Source organism: Condylura cristata, unplaced genomic scaffold (genome assembly GCF_000260355.1).
Source record: "Condylura cristata isolate star-nosed mole 26May11 unplaced genomic scaffold, ConCri1.0 scaffold00045, whole genome shotgun sequence".
NCBI classification, from domain to species: Eukaryota; Metazoa; Chordata; class Mammalia; order Eulipotyphla; family Talpidae; genus Condylura; species Condylura cristata.
The window spans coordinates 3,411,900-3,424,242 of NW_004567146.1; the positions used below are offsets into that span (position 1 = coordinate 3,411,900).

General features: G+C 34.7%; 2 protein-coding genes across 2 annotated transcripts in view; both read left to right on the forward strand.

Moving 5' to 3' along the window:
• Window positions 1-380, forward strand: part of LOC101636090 (olfactory receptor 4K15-like) — a 1,230-nt gene extending 850 nt beyond the window's left edge. Inside the window, exon 2 of the mRNA XM_004694700.1 lies at window positions 42-380. Within this exon, the coding sequence (XP_004694757.1) occupies window positions 42-380 (339 nt within the window). The remainder of the gene's footprint in view (window positions 1-41) is intronic.
• A 9,225-nt stretch (window positions 381-9,605) lies between these two features.
• LOC101626525 (olfactory receptor 4K5) lies at window positions 9,606-10,574 on the forward strand. The gene has a single exon (XM_004694569.1). It carries the CDS (start codon window positions 9,606-9,608, stop codon window positions 10,572-10,574), a length of 969 nt encoding a protein of 322 aa, XP_004694626.1.
• Window positions 10,575-12,343: the final 1,769 nt, after the last annotated feature.

Sequence of the window (12,343 nt, forward strand, 5' to 3'; positions counted from 1 at the left end):
TGGTTATCAAGCTCGCCTGTACGGATACCTTCACTCTTGAGGTACTGATGCTTTCAGACAGCGGTCTAATGGCCATGAGCTCCTTTGTGCTCCTTCTGATCTCCTACACAGTCATCCTCGTCACTGTGCGACAGCGGTCCTCCACGGGCATGGCCAAGGCCAGGGCCACACTGACAGCTCACATCACTGTGGTGACCTTGTTCTTTGGCCCTTGCATCTTCATTTATACCTGGCCATTTAGTGACTTCCCAGTGGATAAAGTTCTCTCAATATTTTATACTGTTTTCACACCTCTCTTAAACCCCATGATCTACACCCTGAGAAATAAGGAGGTAATATCAGCGATGCAAAAACTAAGGAATCGGCAAGTGAGTTCCTGATGGTCACCCAGCTCTTCCTTGTAAAATGTAACATCCTAAAATGAAACTTGCATAACTAATGGCATATATTCAAAATGTTTGAAGAATTTATAAGGGAAGAAAGGAGGAAGTCCCACAATCATGTCAGAGGTTTCAACAAAAGTTATCAAGCAGCAAAATTGCTAATTTTACAGAATGAAACACAATAAACTGGCTCTAATGAACATGTAGAAAAAGATGTTGCCTAGTTATCTTAATTTTACAGCTTATTTCCCACAAATGGGTATACTTCTGATTAAACAGTTAATCTGGGTTCTATGCACCGGAAAAATTATTATTTTTTTGCCACTGCTAAAAATAGGGATTTCACAGAAGAAGCATAAATATATAATAAACTTTGGAGATGAGTTAGATTTCACTAATAGCCAAGGGAAGGGCAATAATAACCATAACCGTGTATCTCTGACAATGTGTTTAACTGTTGAATCATGCGACAACATGTTGGCAAACATGCAGAACAGAAACTTTCTGTGATGTTTTTGAGGGTTCTTTTTAAAATAATTAAGATGACATTGGTTTATAATGCTGTATGTGGTTTGGGGAACAGGTTCACATTTGCTCAAGTGGATATCACCACACCACACCCACCGGCAAAACAACCGCCTCCCTTTGCCACAGACCATTGGACTCTCCCCATTTTATTACTGCCTTTCTTTCTCCTCTAGTAGCCTCAATTTTGCGTTCATATTTCTCAGCTTTGTTTGGGTTTTGTTTTGTCAGTCCCTTTGTTGTTTTTTTTCCCCTCTGTATTCCACATATGAGTGAAATTACCTGCTACTTGTCTTTCTCTTTCTAACTTATTTCATTTAGTATAGTCTTCCACAGTTCCATCCATGTTATCACAAATGTAGTTTACTTTTTTTTTTTAATAGCTGAGGAATATTACGTTGTATATATCTAACACATCATCCCGATCTGCTAATCTGTCTTTGGACTCTTAGGTTGTTCCTATAACTTGGCTTTAATAAATAGTGCCACCATGAAAGTAGGAGTGCATATATACCTTTAAATTCACATCGGGAACTTTTCCACACATATATAAAAGTCTGGGTCCAATCAGAAGATAGAAACCACATAGCATGTTAAAAAGATTAGTATAAAGGATTAATTACAATGGCTGAAATAGTGACTATAAGATATAAGGAAGCTCTATATGGTACTTTGGGGCACAGGGAGACTAGCCAGGGAAAGATAATCTTGAAGGGAAACAGGCTCATCAGAGGTGTGGTTTATTTTCTCAGTAAAAAAGAAATCCACTGGTTTGACCAGGTCAGAGTGCATCTTGCAGTGCTGGATGAGCAATAAACCACCAGTTGTGGAGGTGGGAGAACCAGTGTGAACACCTGGCAGGGTGTGTGTTTACAGGATATCTAGATGCTGTCAAGGGCAGGAATCTTTCAGAGCAGAGAGCCCTGGTTTCTATTTAGAGAAGACTGAGTGCACAGGTTATCACTACACTGTAACTGAAATAGCTCAGAGGCACTGTGTTTTGGGGTTGTATCTGGGACAGGTGTCGCTAGATGGCCTCACACATGTGCAGTTGACCCCAAATCATGCCTGAACTCATGAAAGCCTCTTCTTTCTGCAGTATGCCTCCAGCTCCTTCCTCTGAGATAGGTTAGCAACATTTTAATTTCAAAGGAGAAATATTTAAAAGAATAATTACTTTGTTCATCATGCAAAGCATATAAAAGGGTACAATCAGAACTGAGAAGCAAATCGAAAACTGAACGTTAAGTGTAAATGTGTTAAACCATTTTGTTGGATAATTTGTATGTACCTGGTGTGTTGAAGATTTCTGTTCTTTATAACTTAGCAATTATTCTCCTAGGAAGATATTTCCTCAGAATATCTGTTAGAATTTCAAGCAAATATTTATTTATACAGAGATTTGTTCTAATGCTGCTCACAGTATGAATGGTTGGAAACAATCTTTTAGGTATCCATTCATGAAAAATGTTCAAATGAGCAATTCATGTAATTGCTAAACTATAGCATGAAAATAAGTGAACTAAAGTATGTGCACTGATAACTGTCCCAAACAAACTACTCAGTACAAAAATAGCAAGATGTGACAGAATTAAATATAAACATGGAAATGCAGGTGAAGGCTACATATTCTTTATGGATACACCCCAATGTCATACAACTATACTGAAAATCATGAAAATGTTAAATACAAATTCAGGTTATAAGTTAATTCTGGAAAATTGGTTTTTGCTGCTTTTTTGTTATGCTATTTAAAAAATTATATTTGGCAATATTTTTATGTTGTCATTTATGACTCTAATTGCCATTTTTCTGTATATTTTTCCTTTTGTATTTTACCCCACTACCATTTCTTATACCACCTTGGACATTTTTCCTTGCCACCCCTATTAACCTCAGAAATATCACTTCATTTATAAGTTTTTGCTTTCTTGAGTCATCCTAATATCTTTCTTTGTTATTCTGACTTGGCTTACTACACATAATTCCCTAAGCTTCTTCCATTTCCTGCATGTGGCAGTATTTTGTCTTTCTTTATGGCTGAATAGTATTCCATACTGGAGATATACTACATCTTCTTGATCCAATCCTTTATAAGTGGGTAGTTTGTACTGTCAACTAACATATGGGCAAGGAAAAAAATATCTAACATATGGGCAAGGAAAAAAATATCTTTTTGCCCTTAACCTATCTTAGGCTTATTGACAGTCCCTGTAAACTAAACTAACAAGACAGAATAACAAAAGAGAAAAATAAATGGAAGTTTATTAACATGTGCAGTGCATACACATATGGATGGGGGCACTTGCAAATGAGTAATTCAAAGAGATTATTGGAACTTGGGCTTATATAGCTCCTTAGGAGAGGGATAAAAATAAAGGATTAGGACTTTGTGTTTGCAGGGCAACAAATTATGCAAAGGCAAATATTCAAGGAAACTAACAGAAGATAAAGGCACTAGTCATTTTAGCAATTTATTGCAGTTTCCTTTGTTGCCTTCTCTGGGCTGATAAGGATTTAGAATAGTATAGGTGATTAACTTTTTTTTTTTTTTTTCCTGGTAGAGAAGGGCCAGGAACATCTTTACAACTACTTGTTCTACCTTTTATATATATTTATGTGTGTGTGTATTTATGACATCATTCTTCACTTTTGTACAATGTATGATTTCCCCATGAAATTCCCACCACCAATTCATCCATACACTATCACTATAGTCTCTTGTAATGTTGTATTTCTAATTAAGGAAATATGGCAAACATTAACATTTGTTAAGTTGAACATTTGTATGCAAAGCTATTTATGTAATAGTTTTTTTATTTTTATGGTACTTGAAGTGTGAAAAATCATTTCACACAAGGTAAACTAATGTCCCCCAAGTTGAATATTTGCTTAATAGTTTGTTCTTAGTGGCTGGTAGAATTGAGAAAGGTAATCCCTGCCCTTTGAGCTGTAATTAGTTAACTTTTCCTCTAGATCACCATGTGCTCCAGCAGCAAAGACACAATATGTCCTTCTTTTCCTAAGTCAAAACATTTCTCTTTAGGAATAAGTATGCACTTTAGCACAACTTTTCCCTAGAGTAGGAGGCTCAATTGTGTAGAATTCACAAAAGATACTTTACTCCACATACTGTCCAAGGGTTGAATGACCCTCCCTTTTTCTTCGATTAGTCCAAACGTCCTCATTTTAGTCATCAACAATGTGGGATGACATTTACTTTTTTCCAGTGGGACTATGTAGTTGAAGGTATTAATAATCCCCATTGGAAGATGAACCTTTGCTATCTATTCCTAAATCTCTGAAGTTTCAATTGGTCACTTACATAAAACCATGGTATTGCTTTAAGTTGACAAGAGACAAATTCATATAAATAGCACTACTTGGCAGAGATTAATTTCACAACAGAAATATTGAATAATTCAATTTACATCTGATATGCATTATATCAGGTAGGTAACATTTGACAAAAATATACATTAAAAATGATTGTGCCCAGTTACATATTCAGTTATTACATTGTACATTACAAAGGACACAGAAATGAAAGAAAACTATATTAGAAGATAAAATATATCAAATTGAAGATGTTTGTGTGTCTTAGAACGGTTGGGAAAGTTTGTGAGAAATTATATGGGCTTATAAAGCATTCATGGGAGATTATAACAAACTCTAATCATAGTAGAAAAATCTATTATGATACTTTCACCTACCACCTAAAGAAGTTAAATAAACATATGCCTTAATGCTGTATCTTTCTTTGGTGATACAATCCAGGTTGATAGAGCTATTCTTTAGAAATCATGGAAATAGTAAATAGCATACTCAGGTTATGCATTTTTAACTGCATTATATTTTCATTAATGATACTTTTATTTACCTGCACTTTAAATGGCACAGATAAGACATATAATTCTATAGAAGAGTGAAAATTTCTTCTGTCCTAAGAATCTCTTTATTTTTATTACTTTTTAAAGACTTGGTCAACAAAATGCCTCTTTCTGAAAACTTGGTAAGCAAACCAATTTTCTCAGTGTTGTAATTCAAAAGGTTATTTTATGCCTTTTGTTTTACTAGTTTATTATTGGCACAGGTTTTAATTTAGTACAATATTGTGTCACTGATGAGATGAATGATTTTATTCCATGTGAGATAAAATGTATGAAGTTATGAAGTTTATGTAGATGATTTGTTGTTGCAGAGTTCAGAGTCATTTACTGGGAAGACCTCTGTGCATGGGAAGTTTGGATGGTAGAAATGCTGAGTAAATGACAGATGTAAGGGGAAATATATTTCAACTAGCTCTAAAGTATATTTATGGAGAATTTATTTGCTGTGCATGGTTATGCCAAATTCTTTGAATGACACATAAGCAGCACGAGAATTTAAGCAGCTTTCAGTGTGGTAGGAAAAATGACAACTACACAAAACTTTTACTTTGGGAGAAAGTATATGTGCAAGCAAAGTGCTGTCAAACTATGAAAAAGGAATTTTCACTTAAGCCTCTGGGAAGAAGGCTCTTAGAGGAGCTGGCATTTGTATTGGAATATCATCTGTGCAGGCTAGGAAAAAATGAATTGGAAGTATTTCCCTGCTTGATACATGTTAAAGAGTCTGCTTTTGTCTAAGGAGTAATATATGGGGTGGGTAAATCAGATCATATATGTTTAGTGGTCATGCTGAGATGCTAAATTTATTTTGAGTTAAAGTAAATATAAGATTTTGCAAGTGAGAGAGTGAGGTCCAGGAAAAAAAGTAAGGTCTACAGCTTGCAGGAATATTAGTCACAGCTGCATAGCTAAGAAACATCTAAAGGAAAAAAGGACCAAAATGAGTTAAGAAATTATAATCTGAGATATGAGGTGGCTTTATAATATTCATATCCAAAAAATGATTAGAAACATGTTTGCAATACTGGAGTCTGGTGAGAAATTAGACGTCATCACACAGAGCTGATAACTGATATCACAGAGTGCCCAAGGAAGAAAGGGAGCAGAGGGAGAGGAAGAGATACTAACACTAACATGAAGTAAGAGATAAAGACGAAAAAAGATGTGTAAAAGGGAAGGAAAAAAATTGAAAACTTACTTGTAAGGGCCAGTGCCTAGATAACGGCAGTTAAGACTAAACATTCCGAGAGGAATGTTTCTTAAGAGGATTACAATATTAGCTCTCATAAGGGACTTTGAAGATATTTGACAACATGCTTCCCTGATTGTGGCAGCAAAAGACATCATTGAGTATAGTGTTAAGGTTTTGGTAAATGGAAAGAAAAGGGACGGGAAAATGTAGATAACCCTCAAGCAATTTCTTGCAAAAACAAGGCGAAATTAAGAAAAAAAAAAAACAAAACTAAAGAGGCATTAGAATTTAGGACTTTTTGTTGTTTTTGCCTTTTTATTTTTTTTTGGATGAGTCAGACCTCATCACTTTGTCAGTAAATGAAACCACTTCGTCAATAAATGAAACTGTTACATGAAAGAAGGAGAGACTAATATGTAAGTCAAAGATGCCGTTTCAGAAGTGAAATAATTTGCCCCCAATCACTGACCATTTGAAAGATCTATGTGTTTTGGGTTTTATATCATTCAGGTCTTAACAGTATGATGTAGCACCTATGCATGCAAATTTTGAATGATGCGCACCTGTGCCTTATATAATTTCATATAAGGCAATGTTACTTTAGTTTTTAAAAGACAGTATCATATAGCTTGATAGAGCTTTCCTTGGAGTGTAAAGTTGTAGTTTAAATTCTAGTTCACTGACTCTCTAGCTATGTAACTCTTGGGAAGTTTCTTGTCTCTGTAACTCTTGTTTTTTTCTTGTGAAATGTCATTAATAAGTGTTTGCTACATAATATTTTTGGAAGATTCAATTAATATACATTGAGTTTAAAGGGTGTCTGGAACATTGCTGGTCCACAATGAAAAATGTTATTTTTATTATCTGATTTCAAATCCCTACCAATATTTCCTTATACTTAATAGCTAATAAGGAAATATTACTAAACCTGTCTGATTCTGACATTTCTCTGCAGGTCAGGAATAATAATACATTTCCCATAAATTTGCTGCAAGAATCACTTGCTACAATGCATATACAAACAGCTAACTCAGTGGAAACTAACTTGCAGGGTCTTAACAATACACATTGTATTTCCTACCTTTTTTTCAGAATTTAAATTATTATTCAGTATTACCTAGAAATTTACCTCATTATCTTAGCTTATATACATTATTCATACAACAAACATTTTCATTAGGTAGTGTTCATCCTGTTACATAATAAATTCCTAAACTTGAGCAAGGATAACTTTAAGAAATGGGAAAACTCAAATAGTGAACCACCTACTGGATAAGGTAAAAATAATTTAGAGTATATTTCAGAATCTGTTCAATTATTGTTGTTAGCTGTTATCTGTGTATATATAATACAGATTCATTAGTGATTCATTAGCTGATTCATTATTGCTAAAGCATTTACTTTGTTGTTGTGGATCATCTTAATTTTTTGTTCTAGCTTCAAAGTCCACAATAATTATGTATCCAAAATATGAGTCAGTGAACTGCTTCTCTGCACTGCTTCACTGAATAAAATGGTGCTCTGTTGAGGACTTCTCTGTGTGATTGCAATGGCATCCATCTAAATGGCAGGCGGTGTTGGCTAATGGGTGTAACATTTCCCATATCCAGGATAAACAAAGTTCTGGAGATCTAATGGACAGCCTGGTGAATACACTTAACAACAATGCACTCTACACTCTAGATACTTGGAATTTGTCAAGAGAGTAGATAGTAATTGTTTTCACTTAAAAAAAAAAAAAGAACAGGTAACCATTGGTAGTGATGCATTAAGTGGCTTGTGGTAGGCATTTTACAATGTATATGTTTATCAAAACATTACTGGCCACCTTAAATGTGTACAATTTTTTCTTTACAATTACACCTCACAAAAGTTGAGGAAGGAAATGAGAGACTAGGGTATTATCTTAAGGACACAGACTCCTTTGGCTTCTTGTATGAAGTAGACCATGGAAGATGTTTGTGCTCTTATGTGGGATTAGACCACAGGTTCCTTACTATCCCTGTGGTCAACAGTTATCATCAGAAATAGGATTTCCTACAATAGTACTTTTAGAAACTTTTTCCAGATGTATGGAATTAGATTTATATACTAGAGCTGTATCTTTGCAAGATAAAATGAGATAGAACTTTTAACTAAAAAGTAGGCTTATTCTGATTCCAAACAAAATGTAATTTTAGGCATTGGAAATTTATAATTCAATCAACTTTATGTTAAAAAAAAATCCCCAAACAACTCTTCTGTTCTTGGAATGATTATCAAGATGTATTGCTATGTTCATGGGGAACATTAAGCTGGGAGAACAAAAGCTGACCTAAATCTAATTTTCATAGTCAATAAAAATGGAAAATTTAGCTACTGCTCTTAATCACAAATGAGTTTTGGATAATTAACATAAAGCTATAATGTACATTTAAAGGAACTATACAGATGAATAATTGGTAAATGGCAACTACAGGTACGGGCAATATATATTCAATAGTAGTTCCTGGGTAGAAGTTGACTAATATGTGTATGATTCTTATAATAGCAACAAGGCCTTGTCAATGTGGGGATATTTAATATATTAAGAACATTTATTGTATTATAATTACTCTGCATAAAGAATGTCATGACTTGTTATATTTGAACATTAAAACCTCCTATAAACTAGGTATTTTTTTTTAGCACCTCCCATCATTTTTTGAGATACAGAATTCTTAAAACTTAGAAAAAAATAGTGACTTTAAATCCTGTGATAAATATCAAGCCATGAAAATATCTGGAGGGTTAAAGAGAATGTTGCACTTAAGCGATTTCATGATGGAAATTAAATACAAGACCAAGAGATCCAAATTATTTTTCCAACCTACAAAGCCTGTGAAGCCAGGAAGTCTGCTAGTCTTGTTCAATTTAGCTCATCGGTGAGCTTGTTGAATACTGTATAAAAGATTATTACTAAGATTACTAAGATTAAAACTCAAGGGGTTCTATTGTGACTGATGAATTAATAAGACATTCTTTAAGCTTCTTTTTACTCTCCAGATATATTATCATAGTCTCTTCCAAATTTGTTTTCCTTAGCAAATATACATTATATTTGGGGTCTCAATAATTCTATCCATCACAGGTTTTTTCTCTTTACATTCATTACTTTAAAAAAATTAAACTTTATTTTCTTACACTGTTATTTTTGTTCTATACTTGATTTTTCCCTGAAGATGTAGTCCCCATAAAAATCTGCTATCACATCACCTGTGACTGTCACCATAGTCCTTAGCCTCTTCCCTCCCCTACACTGACTCCTCTCCCTACCTCTCCCCTGCTGTGTCTCAGATCTATAGTTTGCCTGCAATTTTTGCCTTTTTTTCTGACCCTTTGCTCAGTTTCCCTCTATTTCACCTAGAAGTGAAACCATCCAACGCATTCATTACTTTTTGGCCATTGCAGCAGAGGATTTAAACCAAACGGTGATGAGAATGATAATATAAGAGGCCACACATCTATTTTCTTCTTTTTTTTAAGAATTGATTTTTATCTTAACTGAGTAACAAAAGTGTTGTTAATGTATCATGCTGACCCTTCCTCTTTTCCCTTCCTCAGGACTGTTTCAGAGCAAGTGTGCAGTCTGGCTCCATGGATAAGCTCAATTCTTCAGTGGTGTCTGAGTTTGTGTTGCTGGGACTCTCTAGTTCTCAGGAGCTCCAGCTTTTCTATTTTGTTTTCTTCTCTGCTTTGTATGTGGTCATTGTCCTGGGAAACCTTCTCATTATCATCACAGTGTCTTCTGATAACAACTTGCACTCCCCCATGTACTTCCTGCTGGGAAATCTCTCCTTTGTGGACATCTGTCAAGCTTCCTTTGCCACGCCTAAAATGATTGCAGATTTTCTGAGTGAGCATAAAACAATCTCTTTTAGTGGCTGTATTGCTCAGATTTTTTTCATTCACCTTTTTACTGGTGGGGAGATGGTGCTACTTGTCTCCATGGCCTACGACAGATATGTAGCCATCTGCAAACCCCTACACTATGTGGTTATCATGAGCCGAAAGACATGCACAATCTTGGTAGTGATCTCGTGGGCTGTGGGCTTGGTGCACACATTAAGTCAGCTATCATTTACTGTGAACCTACCTTTTTGTGGCCCCAATGTTGTAGACAGCTTTTTTTGTGACCTCCCTCGAGTGACCAAACTTGCTTGCTTGGATTCTTACATCATTGAAATACTGATTGTCATCAACAGTGGGATTCTTTCTCTAAGCACGTTCTCTGTCTTGGTGGCCTCTTATATTATCATTCTCATCACTGTTTGGTTTAAATCCTCTGCTGCAATGGCCAAGGCATTTTCGACACTGGCTGCCCATATTGCTGTAGTGATATTATTCTTTGGACCTTGCATCTTCATCTATGTGTGGCCTTTTACCACATACCCTGTGGACAAGGTTCTTGCCATATTTTATACGGTTTTCACCCCTATTCTAAACCCCATGATTTATACACTAAGAAACAGAGATATGAAGGTTGCTATGAGAAAAATTTTGGCCCATTACCTGAGGCCCAAGAAAATTTCTGAAATGCCACTAGTAATGAGGAATTCCCATTAGTCAGACACAGTTTCTTCAAATTTCTCAAATCATTTGTCCATGACTATAGTAAAAGTAATAAAGATGATAGAGAGTATTTAAGGGAAATTAATAAATATTCCTCCAATAATGCCTAAACAGGAGATATGAAAAAAATGCGTCATTATTACCGATTCAGAAAATAAAATATGGAAGGACTACATATAGATATCAATGATGCATTCATTGTGTTAGTTACAGTTATATATAGAAAGTACTGGAGTATTGGTGTTATTAGTGTTAATAAATTTAGACTTTTTTCTGATCTTATGAGTTTCCTAACTTACATGTCTGAAAAGTATATAAAAATGAACAGTATTTAAAAATCTGACATTGAACTTTCCACTTTACTGACTTAAATTAAGTGCATTGAATAAAGTGAAGATTCTTAATTATGAAATTCCTCCCAAAGCACCACTTATACTTGTCCCCTATTTTTTCTAATAACAATGTTTTAAAATATGAAATTATATAGAATCAGGAGCTTGCATTTCAAAGCTTACACTTAATGGGTTTTCCTGATTAGTTAGTATAATCACTATTTCCTTTAAAATTACAAATTATAGAAGAGAGACAATTTTTTAAACTGAACTACTTCAACACTGACTTTTTACTCTTTATATTGGACCAACCATGGGGTTCTTAGGGATAATAAAACAATGTTAAACATCCATCCCAATTGGCACCCTAGACCCCACAGGACCCCTAGATGTCTGCCTTGGACTCCAGGGACCATTAGGGGATTTATTAATGTGTATTAGAATTTTTAAGTTTATTTTCCCAAATCCCTCAGTTCATAAGAGAGATTAAACAAGACTAATGTTTACATTAGTTGATCCTCTAGGCCAAGAATGAAAACACTAGTTTAGCACTTCATATGCCCTCTTATCTGGCTCATCTTTTCTATCTTACCTTTCCTGACCACACCTCAGATAGGACCAAAATCAATAAAAACATATTTTTAAAAAACTTAGGAATTTCCTCTTTTCTCCCACCTCGCCCAATTTTGCAATCTCCATAGCATTCTTGTACTTCTGAGACCTGATATTTTTGGCTCTTTTCTACTCTCAAAATCTATCTTCTTACCAAGTGTAGCATGAAAGTAACTTACACTTCAGTATAAGCCTAAACCATCATGTATCTCTTCCAGAAATGTGTATGTTTATTTCTTTCTGGTTTTAAAATACAATTCCATCAGTTTCAGGAGTTAGCAGATTAGCTCTAAACATGGACAGGTTTTAAAAAAAATTTAAATTGAATTAGTGTTATTTTCCATCCTTGCCTATGTTTTTCATAAGAAAGAATTTCTTTTATTTTCCATCCTTGCCTATGTTTTTCATAAGAAAGAATTTCTTCCCTCAGGAGTGGTCACATAGTTCTACCACCAAATCACCTATAATCCTGCACCTTAGTCCCTCAACCTCATCCCACCTCCTTTTCCAACCTTCCTACTCTCCATCTACTTCCCATCCTGGATGCTTCAGATCTGTGGTCCACTTTCAAGGGTTGGCTTCAAAGTTTGTCTTTATCTGATCCTTTGTTTGATTTCTCTATAGTCTACATATAAATGAAACCATCTTTCTCCTCTGGTTTGTTTCACTTAGCATAAACCCTTTTAGTTCCACCCATGTTGCTGCAAATAGCATGAGTTTATCTTTCTTTTTGATGTGTTCGGTAATATTCCTTTGTGTATATATACCACTACCACATCTTTTTTTTTTTTTTTTTAAAGATTTATTTATTTGTACATA

What these genes read in the sequence shown, in the direction of transcription:
- LOC101626525 (XM_004694569.1), top strand. Translation starts at nt 9,606, where the DNA reads ATGGATAAGCTCAATTCTTCAGTGGTGTCTGAGTTTGTGTTGCTGGGA.